Below are 18,336 nucleotides of genomic sequence, written 5' to 3' on the forward strand. Positions count from 1 at the left end.
TCCTCTTCATTCTCCTCTTCCTCCTCTTCCCCCCTCCTCCTCTTCCTTTTCCTCCTCTTCCTTCTTCTCTTCCCCCCTCCTTAGGGTTGCCATAACCCAGGACCTCCAAACCGGGACAAATGTAGGACATAATTTTTAAATGTAGGACTTTTTTTTAAGGGCAGAGGAGGCCACCCGCAATCCCCATGTTCGTGGGCATCGCCTGCGCTCCTGGCTGGCTCCTTCAGAGGCTTGGGCCTCTGAGAGGGCCAGGCAGGAGGGAGGAGGGCGCCCGTATTTGTGGGCATCCCCCGCGCTCCTGCCTGGCTCCTTCAGAGGCTTGGGCCGCTGACAGGGCCCGGCAGGAGGGAGGAGGCTGCGGGGAGGATGGCGCGTGCGCGCGCAGGTGGCACTCCGCCTCCATCTTTGCCTCCTCCATGCTGCCTGGGGCAGAGGGGGCGGAGGAGGAGGAGGGCGGCGCTGGGAGGCAGGGAGGGCGGCGCGGGGCTTCCCCCTTGCCTCCTCTGTCCCAGGCCGTGCGGCCCTCCTTTTCCTTCTCCGCGCAGTGGAGGAGGAGGAGGGCCGCGCGGCCTGGGGCAGAGGAGGAGGAGGCGGCCGCCCTCCGCGGGCCGCATCAGGGCCACAGGCCGGGGTTGCCGACCCCTGCCCTAAGGGGTGTGTGTGACACCACTCCTCCTCATATATCTGACTTTGGACAGAAAGAGGCTGTGCCATTCACCTGTGTCTCTTTAAAATGCTGAAGAGATCATGTGAGTGGGGTGAGGCTTAGTGGGAGGAGAAAGGAGAGGCACCAGTTTTTAAATTGTATACTTTTTAAAAATAATAGTAATAATTTAAAAATATTTTTTCTTTAAAAACATCAAATGTTAACTGTTGAAACCATAAAGGTAAATATTTTCTCTGTGTATATGAAAAATGTAGAAAAGAGAAAAACATCAAATTTTCACTTCAACCAACGCATTTACGCTATGCATGTGATATTGTAATTTAAAGGCTTAATTTTAATTTTGCCAGTTGTTTGTATCACAACCAATACTATTGCAATCAGTAATATACAGAAATTATGATTTATGAGTAACATAAATATAAAAAACATTACTAAGGATTCTGTATGGTGTGGTATGGGAGGAGGTCAATGGAGGTGTGTGACACCATGAATTACCACACTGGGTCATGCCAAACTGATTGATGCCACTGCCTCCAAATGCCATGCTCCAAAACTGCCCAATAATAAGACATGAATGATATTACATCCAGTCTTGTTTTGTTGGTGATTTTATGTGACAGTAGTGTGACAGCTATTGCCTTTTGCTTTTTTTTTCTTGCAGTAGCAGAGGTGGGGATTGGTTCAACAGATATTTTGTACTACAAGTGTCATTACTTTGATATCTGGGGCATTTGGGGCTCAAAACATCTGGAGGCCTGCCTTTCCATCTCATTATAAAGGATGGTTGTTCTTGATTGTTTTCAAAAGACACTTTTAAAACTTGGGTTCACTATTGGGCTTGCTATCACAGCCAAAAGAGGCTAAAACACATAAAAATAAAAGTTGTTAGAAAGTTTGTGTGGATAATCTCTTTGACGGACAAGCAGATACTGATGCAGATATTCCCTCCATTAGGAGGTCATACATTTAATTTCCATTTGGAAGAATGGACAACCCTTTCCATAAAATTCATTTAACACTAATTTCTTTTATTAAGATGTCATTTCAAATAGCATTTTATCATAAAATATGGAGAAGTGGTCAAAGCTGCAAATTTCGTTGTTAGGGAAAATTTCGTTAATAAAGATGGCAATACTCCCCAAGATTTTATTTTTATTTCAAAACCTCCCGATAATATTGAATAATAAAATATTTAGTGAGTGGGAAAAAGACTTGAGGAAATTTATTTGGGCGGGCAGGAAGGCTAGAATAAAATGGAAAACGATGATAGATGCTAAAGAAAGAGGGGGATTAGGCCTACCAGATCTAAAATTATACTATCATGCATGTTGTATGGAATGGATATTGAGTTGGATTGATTTGAAAGATGAAAAATTGCTTAACTTAGAAGGATTTAATTTACGATATGGTTGGCACGCCTATATGTGGTTAGAAAAGACAGAACTGAATAAAGAATTTAATGATCATATAATTAGAAGAGCCCTAGGGAAAATTTGGAAGATTTATAAAGGGAGAATATATAGACAATTACCAGATTGGATATCAATTCATGAAGCATTATTATATAGAGGGAAAATAGAAGGTAAAGAATGGCTGAGATATAAAGATATAATAAAATTAGATGAAGAAGGATTGGTAATGAAGACAAGGGAGGAATTAGTAAAAGAAGGATACAATATTTCCTGGTACTTATACTATCAATTGAGAGAAAGATATAAATTAGATGTAAGAGAAAAGGGGATTACAAATAGAAGTACAGAATTGGATTTGATAATAAATGATAAGAAAGGTAGGAAAATTTCAAAATTTTATAATCTTTTCTTAAAACTGAACTTGGAACAAGATCAGATAAAGCAATGCATGATTAAGTGGACACAGAATATTGGAAAAAATATTCAATTAGAAACATGGGAAAAAATCTGGGGAGAAGATCTAAAATTTACACTATGCATGGATATAAGGGAAAACTTTTATAAAATGCTTTATAGGTGGTATCTTACTCCGAATAGACTAGCGAAAATATATAAGAATGAAAAAGCAACATGTTGGAAATGTGAAAAAGGGATAGGCAGTTTTTACCACATGTGGTGGACATGTCCAGAAATACATAAATTTTGGGTCAAGGTCCATAAAATAATAGTTGAAATAATTCAATTGAAATTTCCATTACTTCCGGAAATGTGCCTGCTGAATGTGGTTCAAGACAAGAAATTGAGGGAAAAGAAAAAACCATTATTATACTTAATTACTATGGCTAGAATAGTAATAGCGAAAAACTGGAGAAACAGAGATATACCAGATATAGAAATGTGGTTGGAGAAATGTTTAGAGATAATGGAATTAGATAGATTAACGATGTTAATGAAGGGAAAGATGTTGGAAGAAGAAGATATGATAGGCGACAGAATAACAAAGATTTACCAGAAGGGAAAGGAGGGATAAAGCTAGCGATGGATATGAGAAATAAACAAGAGGATGTAAATACGGTAAAATACCATGAAGTAAGGAAGATTGGCTTGTATCGTTAATAAGAAGAGGTCTATTAGCCCAACCTTAGAAATTAAGAGATAGAGGATGTTTGAAGCAGAGATAAAGTCAAACTATAAAGAAGTTTAATATGAAGAATATGTGAGAATAGCTAAGTAATCAGTAATGATAATTAAGCAAGGGAAGGGGGGGAAGAGTATAAGGATAAAAAGACTGTTGTAAGCTGAAGTTAAGCGTGTATTTTTTTTCTTGTTTATGGGTTGTTTTATTTATTGGAAAATTAATAAAGATTAAAAAAAATAGCATTTTATCATAAAAATAGGTTTTTTTTAAAAAAAGACACATACAGTATGAGCAAGTTCAAAATTTATAGTTCCATGTTTAATTCTTTAAAACAGTTTCATAATAGATATAAGAATAGAAAAATATTATTATGAAGGAATTAACAGAACATTATTTCATTTTAATAAAAGCAAATGAACTACATTGAAGGATACAGAAAAAGACTGTTCTATTCTCATACATGTTTCTCAGAAATATTGTGATAATTTCCTCTAAAATAACATTTTACTTTTGTTATTGTACATGAATAAAAGAAGGGTTTCCCTTCCCTTGCTTATAGATTAGAACAGTCAATATAGCCATACTGGAATGGGGCGGGTGGTAGCTATTGTCCCAAAAAGTAGTATTTCCAATCTCTGACACCTAATACAAATAAGCTGTGAGTGGTGCTTGGAAAAAAGATGAGGAAGATTGTAGTTTCTGGCTCAATAAAAATGTAATGTTTTTAAACAAAATTAATTCTTCATAAGACCAATAATTTATAATTAGATGAACACAGTTTTGTGGGTAAAATTTATTTTTCACATTTTTCTAGAAACACTTTTTGTATAAATGTCCTGAAATGTGTGTGTGTGTGTGTGTGTGTGTATGAAGCACAAAATTCTTAATCTATCTTTAAAAAACCTTTGAAATTATTTGTTCTTGCTTGTGAGAATGAAATAAGTAAAGATTTTAATTCATAGTATCCAGTAGTGATGATATATTGCTTCTAAACATGTAAACTTCATTTAGTGACTATGCCAAATAAATATCATCCACAATAATAAAACACTGATTCAAATTACATCCATTAAGACTGACATTTTCATACACAATCGGAGTGTGTGTTCACTTTCTGAACACAATATTCTCACTGTATGATCTCACATTGTGATAAACTGGTAGGTACATTCCAAAAATTAGATGAGAGTGACAGATGTTAGATATCCATCCTGCAGAGAGGTAGGGAGAAACACACTGCTAGTTGGAGAGATGTTACAATTTGTAAGTGTACCTGATCTCCCAGCTAAACATGGGAGTGATAATTTTAAATGGAGTACGAACCAAAACACTTTGCATATTAGGATAAGTTAACTGTCATTATATAATCTTTTAGCATGTCTAAGTTCCTGTGTGCTTTTTTCACCATCACACTATGGCTCTTTGGAATTTAGTTTTCCTTTTCCTTTTCATAATAAATACTAACAGCATTAATATAATAACAACAACAACAACATGGTTATAGTAAGCTAGCTTATGTATTATTGGCATTGTTTTTGTCAGTATATTTATAATAAATTAGTTGGTTCAGAATCCCTGAATGCAAGAAACCTTAATTTTTTTCTTGGGAAAGTATCACTGATTTTGACACAATGTACTCTTAATATTTCTGTGGATTAGAAATTGTCATGCCTTTACATCCATAACAATCAGCCAAATTGTATAAAGATATCAAGGAATGCATTGTTTTTCAAACTGTGCTAGCTTTTTTTAAGAATAGAAATTCTTGAGGTATGATTCATATTCAAGTATAAAGGATAAATAACAAGTACAACAGTAAACTGCACTTGTCCAGCAGCCTTTCAATCTCAGTTCTCCTGACAGTTGCATGGTTCTATATTTGCAATATGCTCATGGATGTGTGGTTTGTCATTCTTGTGAGAATCATCTCTGAAAAGTAAAATGAAACATTAAATGAAAATAAAGATATATTTAAAATATGAAATTGCCATTGCATACATATCTGGCATGTCTGTCATCCCTTATTGCTTGTATGTGTTATCCATGGCTTTGAGTTATGTCCAGAACTAGACACAGTAGCTAAGTATCTGAGACTGGTTCATATTCACAGTCCCTTTGTATTCACTAGTTTAGTGAAATACAGGGAATGTGAAAGTTCCCCAATCCCCACTTCTTGGCCAGAAACCTTTGTGAACAACAGGAGTCTCTTCCCATGTTGTTTGGGAAGTCACAGACTGATATTTTCCCCTCCACCTTCCTATGAGCATCTTTGGTGTGCAGGAGAATTGCAACAAACACCCTAATTTTGATTCACATCAGAGATTGCATGCATGAGGGAGGGTATGATAGTCAGCAAGGTGCTTCTTGATCAATAGGGGATCAGACCCTTGTGGTTCACAGTTGCTGCTACCCATTAAATGGAGATGGGGGGATTGGGCTGGGAGACACTACTTAGCTACATTAAGGTGGTTCTGTAGTTTAGTAGGTGATAAAGAACTGTGGCTTTAATCTTTACAGATGATAATCTTGATTAATATGACCTCAATTCAACCAGCTCAGTTATATTTAATTTAAGCACTCTAGACCCTGGTTAAGTACAATTGTTCTACCAATACAGGATTTGCAAGGCTTACTTTTCAGAAAGTTATAGATAATTGACATGCCCTGCCTTCCCCTTCTCTGCTTTGAAGGGAAAAATGTTGAGAAAGGGTATATTACCTGGCATTGTTCTTACAAGGTGAACAGAAACTGAACACTATGCACTTTGCACTGTGGTAGGCTGAGTACAATTAAATTTTATTCAAATTGCAAGAGGGCATGAGATGGGGCAGGAAGATAGATCCAAACATTATCAAGTAAATGCCATTCATATCACTGTAGAAATTTTGACCCTAAAATGGTTTCGCTTTGATATAATTCACTCATTCAATCAGTCATAGAATAATTGTGCATAGGTGGAATGTACACAGGAGAGGCAAGAGTGCACCATAAGGTTTAGTGGAACTAAAATACTGTACACAAGGGAGCTTGCTCTGCCTAAAATTATTTCAGATTAGTAGTAAAGCATATGTTGTGTTGCTTAATTTGGATTGACAGTAACATGCAAAAACTGTTCACATCAAGCTGTGAAATCCTTGGTATATCAAACTTTTTCCAATAACTGTACAAAATTTCAGGCCATTTCATGGAGGACACTTAATGTAACTTGTGGCATGAGGTCAGGTTTCCTGTTCTTTCCTGCTATAATTTATATATCTGAACCTTTTTCAATCCCTCCTCATTACTTTAGAGATTTGGAATTTGTCCGAATCTGACCCACAGCTCTAGGGCACAGGGCACTAGAAAAATCTGAAATAAGTACTATCTGATGCTGAAATCAATGGTATATTTAGTCATACCTGCACTGCTCAGACCAGTCGCTCCAAGCAGAATTTTTGTGATAGCGATCCCTGGATCGAATACAACAACATCCATATTGACACTCTTTCCTGTAGCAGGCTAGAAGATCTCCAGTTTGATTTAGTGCATCATTAGTCACTTCATATATCTGAAAATAAAAGAACAATACATGCATAAAGTTTATATAAAGTATATTTGAGAAAAAACAGTTTACTGCGTGTGGATGGACCCACATCCTCCTGCTTACCATGTCCCCACCTTTGGTATATTCAGTGAAAACAGTGGATTTGATTTGGGTCAGAGAACTTGAGGTATATATGTATTTATTAATTACAATATTTCTATCCCACCCTTTAATGCGAGTTCTCAAGCCGGCACACAATTCAAACTCTATAAACAGTTTAAAACAATTCCAGAGAAAAACAACAGAATAATTTAAATAGGATAAAGGATGTTAAGTGCATCACCAGGTTAAAACAACAGAAATGGCTCAAACCATTAAAACGTGCTTTCTGTGGGGTTAAAATTCAGAGACATAGCTCTGTTACTGTGGAATATCACTATGCAAAGGGATCTTGTAGCACTAACTGAGCAAAAGACATTGTAGCATAAGCTTTTGTAGATCTGGTAGTCCATGAAGGCTTATGCGACAACATCTTTCACACAGTCTCAAAGGTGGTGCAAGATTCCTTTGGATACAGTTCAAATGTGTACACTTGAATAAGTAAAAGATTAGGCCTGAAAGGCTGTAATAAAAAGCCATGTTTTAACTTGGCACCTAAAAGTGGCCAATGATGGTCCCAGTGATGGTGCTAATGAAAGGGCTGATGATGGTGCCATCATTATTATTGGGAAATAAGAAAGACCATAGTGATCTATGCTTGCTATATTGAGATGCAAGGTACCTCTACTTACAATATTGGGGATCCAAGAAACAATAGCTGTGTGTGTGTTTGTGGTTAGAGCGTTGGAGCTGGAAGATCCACAGCCAAGTCCCACTAAATTATGATTTAATTTGCATTACAGAAATGCAGTTTGAAACCATTTTTACTGCCATGGCTCAATGCTATGGACTCATGGGATATGTAGTGTGTTGAGGCACCAGAGCTCTCTGACAGAGAAGGCTAAATACAGTATCTCACAAAACTCCAAATCCCAAAATTCCATAGCACTGAGCTATGGCAGTTAAAGCAGTAGCGAACTTCATGCAGTGCAGATTAGATTTATGAAATACACTGCATGATCTTGGGTGAGTGATGCTCCCTCAGCATGACCTATAGTATATACATGAATATAAAGTGGGGGAAGAGGAGAGCCAGGTATGATGTCTTCAACCCCTTAAAGGAGAGGCAAGGGGTAAATGTCACTTTAAAATATAATGAATATTGATATGATTTGTAAGCATCCCAGTGGCATTTAGAATGCAAAAGGTTAGAAGAGAATCAAAATACCACACTAATAGAATCAAAATACCACACTAATCAAGTAAACAAAACAAACAATAAAAAACAGAGAAAAATAAACAAAAATGCTTATATCCTGAATAAGCCAAAAGATCATCTAGTGAGTCCATCAGTTATCCCCATTCCCATAGTTCCTCTCCGTTTATAGCTCCTATTCAGCATCTACCTTTGACAGAAAGTGTATAATTCATCCAAAGAAGCAGAATGGTACCCATGAATGTTAAATTCATTCATTCACTGTCTTTCTCCCAGAAATGGACTCAAGGCAGCTCATAGATAAAATCATTTTAGAACTTTACAATAACATTGTTAAAAACAATTTTAAAAATCATGATGCTATAAACCAATTGTGCAATTGTGCCTTTGGATGCCTTTGTGCCTTTTTATGCTGAAACATAAAACACTAACATTCCCTCTGAATGATGCATCAAAGTATCTTAAAAGAAAGCACATCATGCAATGATTACCTGTACATTTTTTTTATTTCGTACAGTTTTGATCTGGTATCTTAGTCCATAATAACTATGAGGAGTGCTCCAGGTTTTTGGTGGTTTCCATGTCAATAGGCCAGCTTGGTTAATCCAGCATTCAGTAGTATCAGGCTTTACTGTGAAAGCAAATTAAATAACCATCAGTTTTAATATATACACACCAAAGTAATTCTGCTGCGCTGAATCTCATTGGTATTAATAATATTCAGTAGCTGAGGAATGTATTTTAGGGTTGATAGGTTACCTCACTATAGAAAAATCAGTATGTGTGTGCACTTGTGCATGTGCATATGCAGGTCTACTCAGTACAGCCTAAATGATGGGGGAGGTGGGGACAAAGTGCAGCCCTTCACATATTGTTAGTACTGTAACTCCCAACATTAGCAGTGCTGGTTTAGGGCTGCTGGAATTTGTAGTCCAACGACACTTGGAGGGCCATTTGTTTTCCAGTCGAAGTGCTAAACCAACTTTATTGAATCAATGGGATTTACTTAAGTATTGATTTATCATTTAGCACTGGATTTCATAGATCTACTAATGCTGAGATTTAGGCAGTAAAAAAAACACCTCTTCATAATGTTGTGAAACAGAGGAAAGGAAAGTCTTGCCCATTTAACACAAGGGATCAGCAAAACTGATTATACGACCTACTACATCTTGGGATGTTGTTGAGAGCAGCTATATCGTCCCCTCTCTCTAAAGCAGCAGTCTATTGGTCACTGGATAATATCACGGTACTCTGTTACAGCACTATTTTTCTACTTTAACATCTATAGATGCCTCCAGTTGAATTCTGGGATTTGCAGTTTAGGGATGGGCATTTAGAATTCTCAGCCAGAGAGCTCTTATGCCTCACTAAACTACAAACCCTAGAATCCCCCATGAAGGCAGCTATGGCAATTAAATAGTGTTATAACCATGTAGTGTTATATAAATCAGTATGCTATTGCATAAGGACTCACATTAAATTCTTGTGCCTTGCTGGCTTTTGCATTACACTAGATCTGGCTTTACATCAACTTTTTCTGCAAGGAAGTGGGGGTTCTACGTTAAATAATAATGCAGATAAAATTGACTATTCCAACTGATTTGAATATTCTGTACAAGAGAAGTGGGGTATGCCTGGCATTTTACTACGCTTTCACTTTTATAAATGTATGATCAAAAAGGGGGGAAATCTATTACAAGAAATGAACTAGCCTATGAGCTAGTGTGCTGTAGTGGTTTGAGTGCTAGACTATGACCCTGGAGAGCAAGGCTCAAATCCCGCTGGGTGATCTTGGGCAAGTCACACTCTCTCAGCCACAGAAGATGGCAATGGAAAACCCCCTCTGAATAAATATGCCAAGAAAACCCTGTGATAGGTTCATCAATTGGAAACAACTTGAAGGCATACAACAATGACAACAAAATTGTCAATCAGTCTATGAAGATATCGATATATTGTGAAATTGAAGGATTTTATGGCTGGCATCCATAGTTTTTTTGTGGGTTTTTTGGGCTATGTGTCCATGTTCTAGAAGAGTTTATTCCTGATGTTTTGCCTGCATCTGTGGCTGGCATCTTCAGGGAATAGTGAAGCTGAAGCAAAACATCAGGAATAAACTTTTCTAGAACATGGCCACATAGCCTGAAAAACCCACAAAAAACTATAGATATATTACTCAGATATGATTACTAGACATCCTGTTACTGATTTGGTAATTTCTTACAATTATTCAAATTTTAAAATATAATTTGCCTAATGTTCTGAAACACTGATTTGAGAGAGAGAATTCTTATTGGAAGAACTGCAGAGGAACTGAAGCTGATAGGAGACCTTATGCTGCCCTCTAGTGTTAATACCAAATATTGTAGATGAATGAAGAAACCCTTTCCTGAACAAGGGTTTCATTACTTCTTTCTTTCCCAGCCTTTACTAAATTAAACTTACATATATCTTTGATCAAGAAGGTGTGTGTGTGGCTTTCATATACAGCTCCATGGAAAACTTTTAGAATCATGTCGGTTCGTTGGTACTCCTCTGTGAGCGAGCAATTATTTTGTTTTTTACAGGAAACTGAGTACTTTACTTCATCCTCTTCATGATTCCGTCCCGTATCATCCTTCTCTGGCTCTGGCTTCTCACAAATTATGTTTTCTCTGGACCTGAGTTCATAACCAAGATGAGGCTGAGTTAATTTTTCCTGAATTTTCCCCCCACCATTTCCTCTAAATCAGTTAATGTGACCATTTCCCAGATTTCTCAGAGTCACAGGAAAATCCACTTTTGGACAGAAAAAGCCAATGAGGTGAGGTCCCAAGCTTAACCCTCCCTGTCTCCAAGTGTCAGATGGTATAAAACCAGGTCATGAGAAGTGAAGTGGGCCCTTCACATTTGCTGCGGTTAGGGGCATAAGACCTCTGTGAAAGTGGGAAAAAAAATGCAAATAAAAAAAACATTGTTTATTTTTAACCTGAGGGAACATCTCTCTAGGAATCTCTAGATCCTCCAGCACAACTGTATGGTCACCATCTTCCAGAAGTTGACCATAGAATTATGCTAGAACACCTACAAATACTTGAAGAAGTGTTTTCTCTAGGAATCTCTAGGTCCTCTAGTGTGACTCTATGAGCAACTTCCAGTTGAGTCACACTGGAGGACCTAGAGATTTCTAGAGAGAACATATCAATCAAATCTGCAAATAATCAAATCTGCAAAAGTCAAAGCTGCCAATGTGGAAGGCTGACTGTACATTGACACAAAGAGTTTGAAACTGGCACTTTATCCATCTTATAGATAGATTTAATGGACACCTGTATCTTTAATTGTCTCCTTCCATTCATCAGTAGTTATTGCACAATGTCATTGGCCTAAATCCAAAGACTATTCCCAATAAATGTAAATGTATGTATTCCCAAGAAATGTAGATGATCAACTGCTGACTTGAAAGCCATTACTGATGTAGATGCATTGATTTGAAAAGTCTGCTCCTGCTGAGACTAGCATTCAGACTCAGTGCTCTACTGCCACAGCTTCATTTCAAGACTCAAGGCCATTAGAGGTTTTCAAGTTCTCATTGGTTGTCTCCCCAGGTGCCTTGTACTGGAATCTCTGCATCTATCTTTCCTTATACACTTTTATATAAGGGTGGCATGGCCTTCTCTACAGCATATTGTTTAAATAATGTAAGGGGGTGAAAGAAAAGAGGATGAAAACCCTGACCTTGCTTGATTCCCAATTACAACCTCGAAGTGCAAATCTGAATCTTGGATAGTTGATGTCCAAAAGCACTTGAAGTTGCCAGAGTAGTTGTTTGCAGTACATTTGAAGAAGGTCCTATCCTTTGTGCCTAGGGTAAATAAAAAATGCATACTTTTAAAACAGTAGTCCTTTTTGACTGTCACATGCTGTTGTTGCATAATAATATATGGTACTCATTCATATTTTCCCCTTATGGAGCAGTCCTTGAGCCACAGTAGTTTTAATATTTACTTAGTACTCCAGGAGACCAGGGTTTGAATACCTACTCAGCCATGGAAACCCACTGAGAAGTTACAGTCTCTCAGCCTCAGAGGAAGGCAATGGAAAATCCCCTCTGAACAAATCTTGCCAGGAAAAACCCATGATAGGTTCACTTTAAGGTTGCCTTAAGTCAGAAACAACTTCACTGTACTTAAGAACTTATATGGTAGTACTATATAGAGAAACTATATTGCTCATGGAATTACCTTTGAAGGCTTTGAGAATAGGGTCAGCTATTTCTCCATTAGCACCAATCTTCTTAATATAAATGGCAGTGAAACTTATAAGTTTATGTGTGACATGATTCCAACAAGAGTAATTGCCAGCATCGAGGGGCTCCTTGACTGTGATTTCCAACTCCTTGCCTTTTCCTTTCTTTTTCTGATCTTTTTTCCAATAGACAGATACCTCCTCTTCTTCTTCAGATACATTGCAGATAAGCACCAGTTTCTCAGGTGGTACTGTAGGATTTGCAGTCCACTTTGATTCTACGATGTAGACTGAATGGTGCAAAAAGTTCAAATAATAATAAATAGAAGGCAAGACAAGAAATTAACAGTGAGACCTGGCTAGATTAAAGGGTGAACACATAGTCACATGTTCCTTGAAAATAAAAACAAATACATTATTTCAGTTTTAACAAACACAAATGAATGCATTTGTTTACGGACAAATTAACACAGTTGAATGTATCAGCTAACTAAATAAACTCAATTGGATAAAGGATTTCAAAGGAACCTTTGATGAAAGTAATACAAGTGAATGAGTCTTTACAGGTTGCAAATCCATTCTGCCACACATTAGGCTGGATCAACATTGCTGTTGTGTGTAATTTATCCAAGCATTAATGTCCAATGGGTTAGATTTATATTTAATAATACTTAGAGGAGACTCATGGAAATCAATGATATTTGAATCAGTATATCCCAATGATTTCCAGGCAATTGGTTCCACTGTTGAAAAGGGAGGGTATCAGGGATTTTATATGCTTTGTATTTTTAACTTTGTTAGCCGCCCCGATTGTTCTCAGAGGGGCGGGATACAAATAAATTTATTATTATTATTATTATTATTATTATTATTATTATTATTATTATTAATTGTCACAAGGTTCCCTCTAATGTTCAATCAAAACCCTCCTGTAACTTCAAACCATTAGATCTGGTCCTACCCTCTGGGACAACAGAGAACAAGCTGGGGCCGTCCTCTCTGTGACAGGCCTTGGGGTATTTACAAGGGGATGCTGAAAAATAAAGAGGGCCATCATGTCACCCTCACCCTATCTTCTATTCACCAAGATGAACATACCCAGCCCCTTCAGCCTTTCCTCATGGATTTTGTTCTCTATATGGTTTATCATCTTTGTTGCCCTTCTCTGAACCTGCTTCAATTTGTCTATATCTTTCTTAAAATGAGATGCCCAGAACTGAACATGGCACTCTAGATTAGTCCTGACTAGTGCAGAATATAGTGGGATTTTTACTTCACTCATTTTGAAAATTATGCTACCATTAATGCAGGGTAAAATAGCATTTGCCTTCTTTGCTTCAGCATCACATTGCTGGCTCATGTTCAATTTATGATCAACAGTAATCCCAAGGGCCTTTTCAAATGTGCATTTATTGAATTTCATTTTATTTTATTAATTTCTGCTCAATTTTCTAGTTTACCTAGGTCCTTTTGGATTCTGTTCCGATCTTTCAATGCATTAGCCACCTGATGCTCAGGTTGCTTTTGTCCACTTTGGCTTTCCAGGAGTAGTCATAGAAGGCTTTTAACCACTGTGGAATCACAAATGTCTGTGTAGCACATTTGAGACTAACTGAAAGAAAGAAACTGGCAGCATGAGGACATAGACTGAAGTCTATAAAATCTCATGCTGCCATTTTATTTCTTTCAGTTAGTCTCAAAGGTGCTACAAGATCTCTCTACATGTAGTTAAAAGCCTTCTATGACTATGATTCCACAGACTAACACAGCTATATCTTTGAATTCTACCACATGTCTCTCTCTCTCTCTCTGTGTGTGTGTGTGTGTGTGTGTGTGTGTGTGAGAGAGAGAGAGAGAGAGAGAATGAGAGATAGAGAGAGAGGATTCCTTTTACACTTACCACTTTAGGGTGCATTGACTTAAATATTGAATTTACTTAAATAAAACTGTTGTAATAACAATGTTATTTCCTTATAAAATGTTAAAATATGAATATCCATGAATGTGCAAATGAAAATATACATGTTAAATAAAATATTTTTTTATATAGTACATTGAGTGAGGGGGGGGGGGCAAGCTACATCTGCATATAGCTATAAAGCGGGAACCCAAGGGTAAAAAATTTGAGTCCCCCTGGAATAGATGACTTACCTTTTTCTCTTACTTCCGTTCTTGCTTCTGAATGAAAGTTCAAGGCCAGAACAGAAATTAGGATGAACAATAAGTATGCCATCTGTTAAGGAAAACAAAAATATTGAAGGATATTCAAAGGAAGGATAAAAGACTGCCTGGTTATGTGATTGCATTATTTACTGGTATAGTTAAGAAACCTAGATATTTTCAGGTGAAGTGTTTTGACAACACATTGCTTTACTTAGCTGATAAATACCTCAGTTTGGATCCCCTTGGCATCAAATGAAGGTACTCCCGGATTCTAGAGCTTACTTGTGTTTAATTACAAATGCCAATGAATTTACCTACATATACATATTAGGCCACAACTAAAGAACCTGAGGTCCTTTAAACATTTTAGACAACAACCTCCATGCTTTCCAGCTGGCATGCCCAAATTTGAAGGGTTATGGGAAATGTAGTCCAAAATGTCTGGAGAACCTCAAAAGAGATCTAACCCCTGCACAAGAAATAAAAACCAAGTTTATTTGCATGAAATACACTGAAATGCTCAATAATATTCTTAGCACTCTCATTTTGAAAACATATCTTGTTTACCATGAACAACATATTCTTTGTCCTGTTCTTTCAGTTGTACTTTGAATATACTGAAAATTTTAAAATTACATTGTTGAAGTAGGGAAAAGCTGAAAAGAAAAAAGTTAATCATTTAATGATCAAGGAAGATACAAGGGAAGCTACAGGGGATTTCCAAGGTAATAGGTAAACCAAGTGTCTGATTTGATATTGTATGGATATAAGGAAATATTCTAACTAACAGGAGTTCAATGAGGCTTGCTTCTTGGTAGATGTGTGTAGGACTGCAGTCTTAGCTGAACCATAAAAATGAGCATGCATATAGACATAAGTGTTTAAATATGGAACATAATGACTTCTATATTGGCTAAATTTTTAGTTTTCTGGTTTGAATGTAAATGCAGTCATCTTTATCAAAACTGTTTATACAATATTTTATGAACAATTTTGTTTATTAAATCACATTTTCTTCAAAGATCTCAGGGTGAAGATTAGAAAAGGGATGTAGGGGGATTAAAAAAACACCCACAGCATAACAGTGTAATTGAAAGAAAAATAAATTTAATAATGCCAACATACCATAAATAGAACAAAGGAAAAGCTTAGCAAAATCAGAACATGCAAGAAAGAAGGAAAACCAAGCAAACAGGCACAGCAGTGTCTCTGTATCTCAATTATCTGAACTGCCACAGAAAGATCTGATGATCCATCAGATCAAGAATCACAGAGAAGGGTTAAGAAGCACCAGCAAAGTGACATTCGCCCTGTCAAATTTCAAACGCAGATTATCTGTCAAGGCCATTAAAATGGATGCCTATTCCAAATCCAGGCCTAACCCCCAAGTAATATGAGGTCAAAAAATTGCTTTCATTCAGAAAGTTTGGCAGCTATACCAGAAATCACCTTGCTCCCCAATGGGATATGAGCTAATAATTTTCCCCATCAAGGAATCTTTATAAACCACAAGACAGATGAAAGCTGCCATCATGGATGTAACTATTTTTTTGCTGTTTCAAGGCCATACTGACACTGACAAACAGCAGTGGCTTTATGATTTCTTGGCTAGCTTTTAGAAGTCAGGATGGGTCTCTAAAGTAAGCAGGTGGTTGTATTCATCATAGAAATAATGGGTTGCCTGTATGTAATTAATATCATGCCCACCAACATTTCACAGACGAAAACTGGGACATGTGGCCAAGCAATATTACAGGGTGCTCAAGACACAGAAGGCTAAATATCTCACCAGACTACAAATCCCAGTATTCCATAGCATTGAGCCATGGCAGTTATTATTATTATTATTATTATTAACCTTTATTTATGAAGCACTATAAATTTACACAGTGCTGTACATGCAATCTTTTAAGTTAGACGGTTCCCTGCCCTCGGGCTTACAATCTAGAAAGACATGACACAGAAGGAGAAGGGAGTGGTGGCGGGAAAGGGTAAGAGGTCCAGCAGTTCCTCTCTACCTCCGAGGCCTGGACCAAGGCAGATGGACTGGAGGGAGGGCTTGGCTTCAAAATGGAAGGTTAATCATTTTCCAGGGAAAATACATACTCTCAAGTAGGATAAAACATATACAGTACATAGCAATACAGGAAATGGATCGATAAACAGGCAACAAAAGAACATCAGATAGTAAGCGACAATTATGCAATGCCTAGGAAGGCTTCTCTGAACAGAATGGTTTTCAACTCCGTTTTGAAGCAGGTTAAAGAAGTGATGGCTCTTGCTTGTGGGGGAAGAAGGTTCCAGGAGTGAGGGGCAGCAAGTGAAAAGGGATGAATCCGGGATGGGGCAGAGGAAATCCTGGGCTGAGACAGGAACCCTTGACTACCAGAACGGAGGGTCCTAGTGGGAAGGTGAGGAGAAAGAAGGTCTGATAAGTAAGGAGGGGCCAGTCCATGGAGGGCTTTGAATGTCAACAGCAGGAGCTTATACTGAATGCGGAAAGGGAGAGGGAGCCAGTGAAGGGTGTCAAACTGCATTACATCTGCAGTGCAGGTGCAGTCTACTTTATTTTTGCTGCTTTATTTTTCCAGTGCAGACAACAACCTCTTAGTTACATTTTAAAAGTACAGGCATATTTCAGTTAAGAAAGCAAAAAAACAAAACAAACAAAAAAACAACTACTTTTTACAAATTCTTTTTATGTCCATGCATCTCCCCCTTTTCCTCCTTGTTTTCTGGCTAGCTGAAAGGTTTTCGATTTTTGTTTTTTAATGCATCAGTTTTGGGAGAATGCTGAAAGAGAACTAGAGAAACATAGATTTGCACTGTCAAGTGGAAGCAGGATGTCTGCAGTCAATAATAAAATAAAGATGTAGCTAGGAAAGAGCTGGATTGTATTCCATCAAGTCCTACTGTAACGGTGTGTGCCTGCCCATAACAAGTAAACTAAACAACAGCAGGTTCCAGAATCCCCTGTTGTGTGTATTTGAACAATAAAACAGAAAGAAAAAAGGGGAGAGCAAATAAGTCTGCCTCAGTACCTAATACCAGAATGTTAAAAAAACAAAAACAAGCATAGAAGTCTAAGGGACTGTCAGCATGGCCCAAAAGGCTCATGTTTCCTCCCATCCTCCTGTTTGGATGATGCAGGCCAATAACCCTGGCAGGGAACCGGGGAGACAGGACACTGATCCAGCAGTCCCAGTCCAGTCCCAGTGCAAAGGGGCATTAGCACAGGTCAAAATGACCCATCATTTGGCAGGCCCCAGCAGACCGTACAGACCACTTTCCTTCGCCATTGCTTCTACTGCATCTTATGTTGAAATTGGGCACTCAGACACGTGAGTGTAGCCGTACACCCCATTTCCATCTCAGACACAGCAATGAGGGTCTATTCAGTAGAGGCAACAGTGGAGGGATGGTTAGCAGGTAGCAGGTCCATGATGCAACACTGGGCAGGTATGTAAACACCTGCCCATTGCCAGGCTAGGACCAAGCCAGGATAGCACAGGCATGGTCCATGCTATTCTGGCCTCTCTTCTCAGCCCCCAAGGGTGCATCTACACTGTACAAATAATGTAGATTGACACCAGTTTAAGTGCTGAAACTCCAGCCTATGGAATCCTGGGATATGTAGTTTTAAATGGACTTTAGCCTTCTCTGCCAAAGAGTGATAGTACCTCACTAAACTAAAAAGCCCAGAATTCTGTAGGATGGTGCCATGATAGAGTGGTGTCATCGAACTGCTTTATTTCTACAGTGCAGATGCACCCTTGGGTTGACTAGCAAAACAGAAATCATAACAAAAATGGAGGCTGGTGAAATAAATAGAAATCATCCCTGGATGCATTTTGAAAGGATCTTTCAAGTGAGTTAAAAGAACACAGG

At 37.8% G+C, this 18,336-nt stretch overlaps 1 protein-coding gene across 1 annotated transcript; it reads right to left on the reverse strand.

Moving 5' to 3' along the window:
- Positions 1-5,032: 5,032 nt before the first annotated feature.
- On the reverse strand, positions 5,033-14,518 carry LOC149321937 (interleukin-12 subunit beta-like). The gene is made up of 7 exons (XM_089520032.1): positions 14,437-14,518; positions 12,282-12,575; positions 11,776-11,902; positions 10,504-10,718; positions 8,547-8,686; positions 6,616-6,764; positions 5,033-5,146 (listed from the first exon to the last, which is right to left on the reverse strand). Exons 1-7 carry the CDS (start codon positions 14,516-14,518, stop codon positions 5,065-5,067), a joined length of 1,089 nt encoding a protein of 362 aa, XP_089376158.1. The 3' UTR covers positions 5,033-5,064.
- Between the last annotated feature and the right edge of the window lie 3,818 nt (positions 14,519-18,336).

The sequence above is a fragment of the Sceloporus occidentalis genome, unplaced genomic scaffold, assembly GCF_023333645.1.
Source record: "Sceloporus occidentalis isolate IW3139 unplaced genomic scaffold, rSceOcc1.0.p SCAF_1, whole genome shotgun sequence".
Lineage (NCBI taxonomy): Eukaryota > Metazoa > Chordata > Lepidosauria > Squamata > Phrynosomatidae > Sceloporus > Sceloporus occidentalis.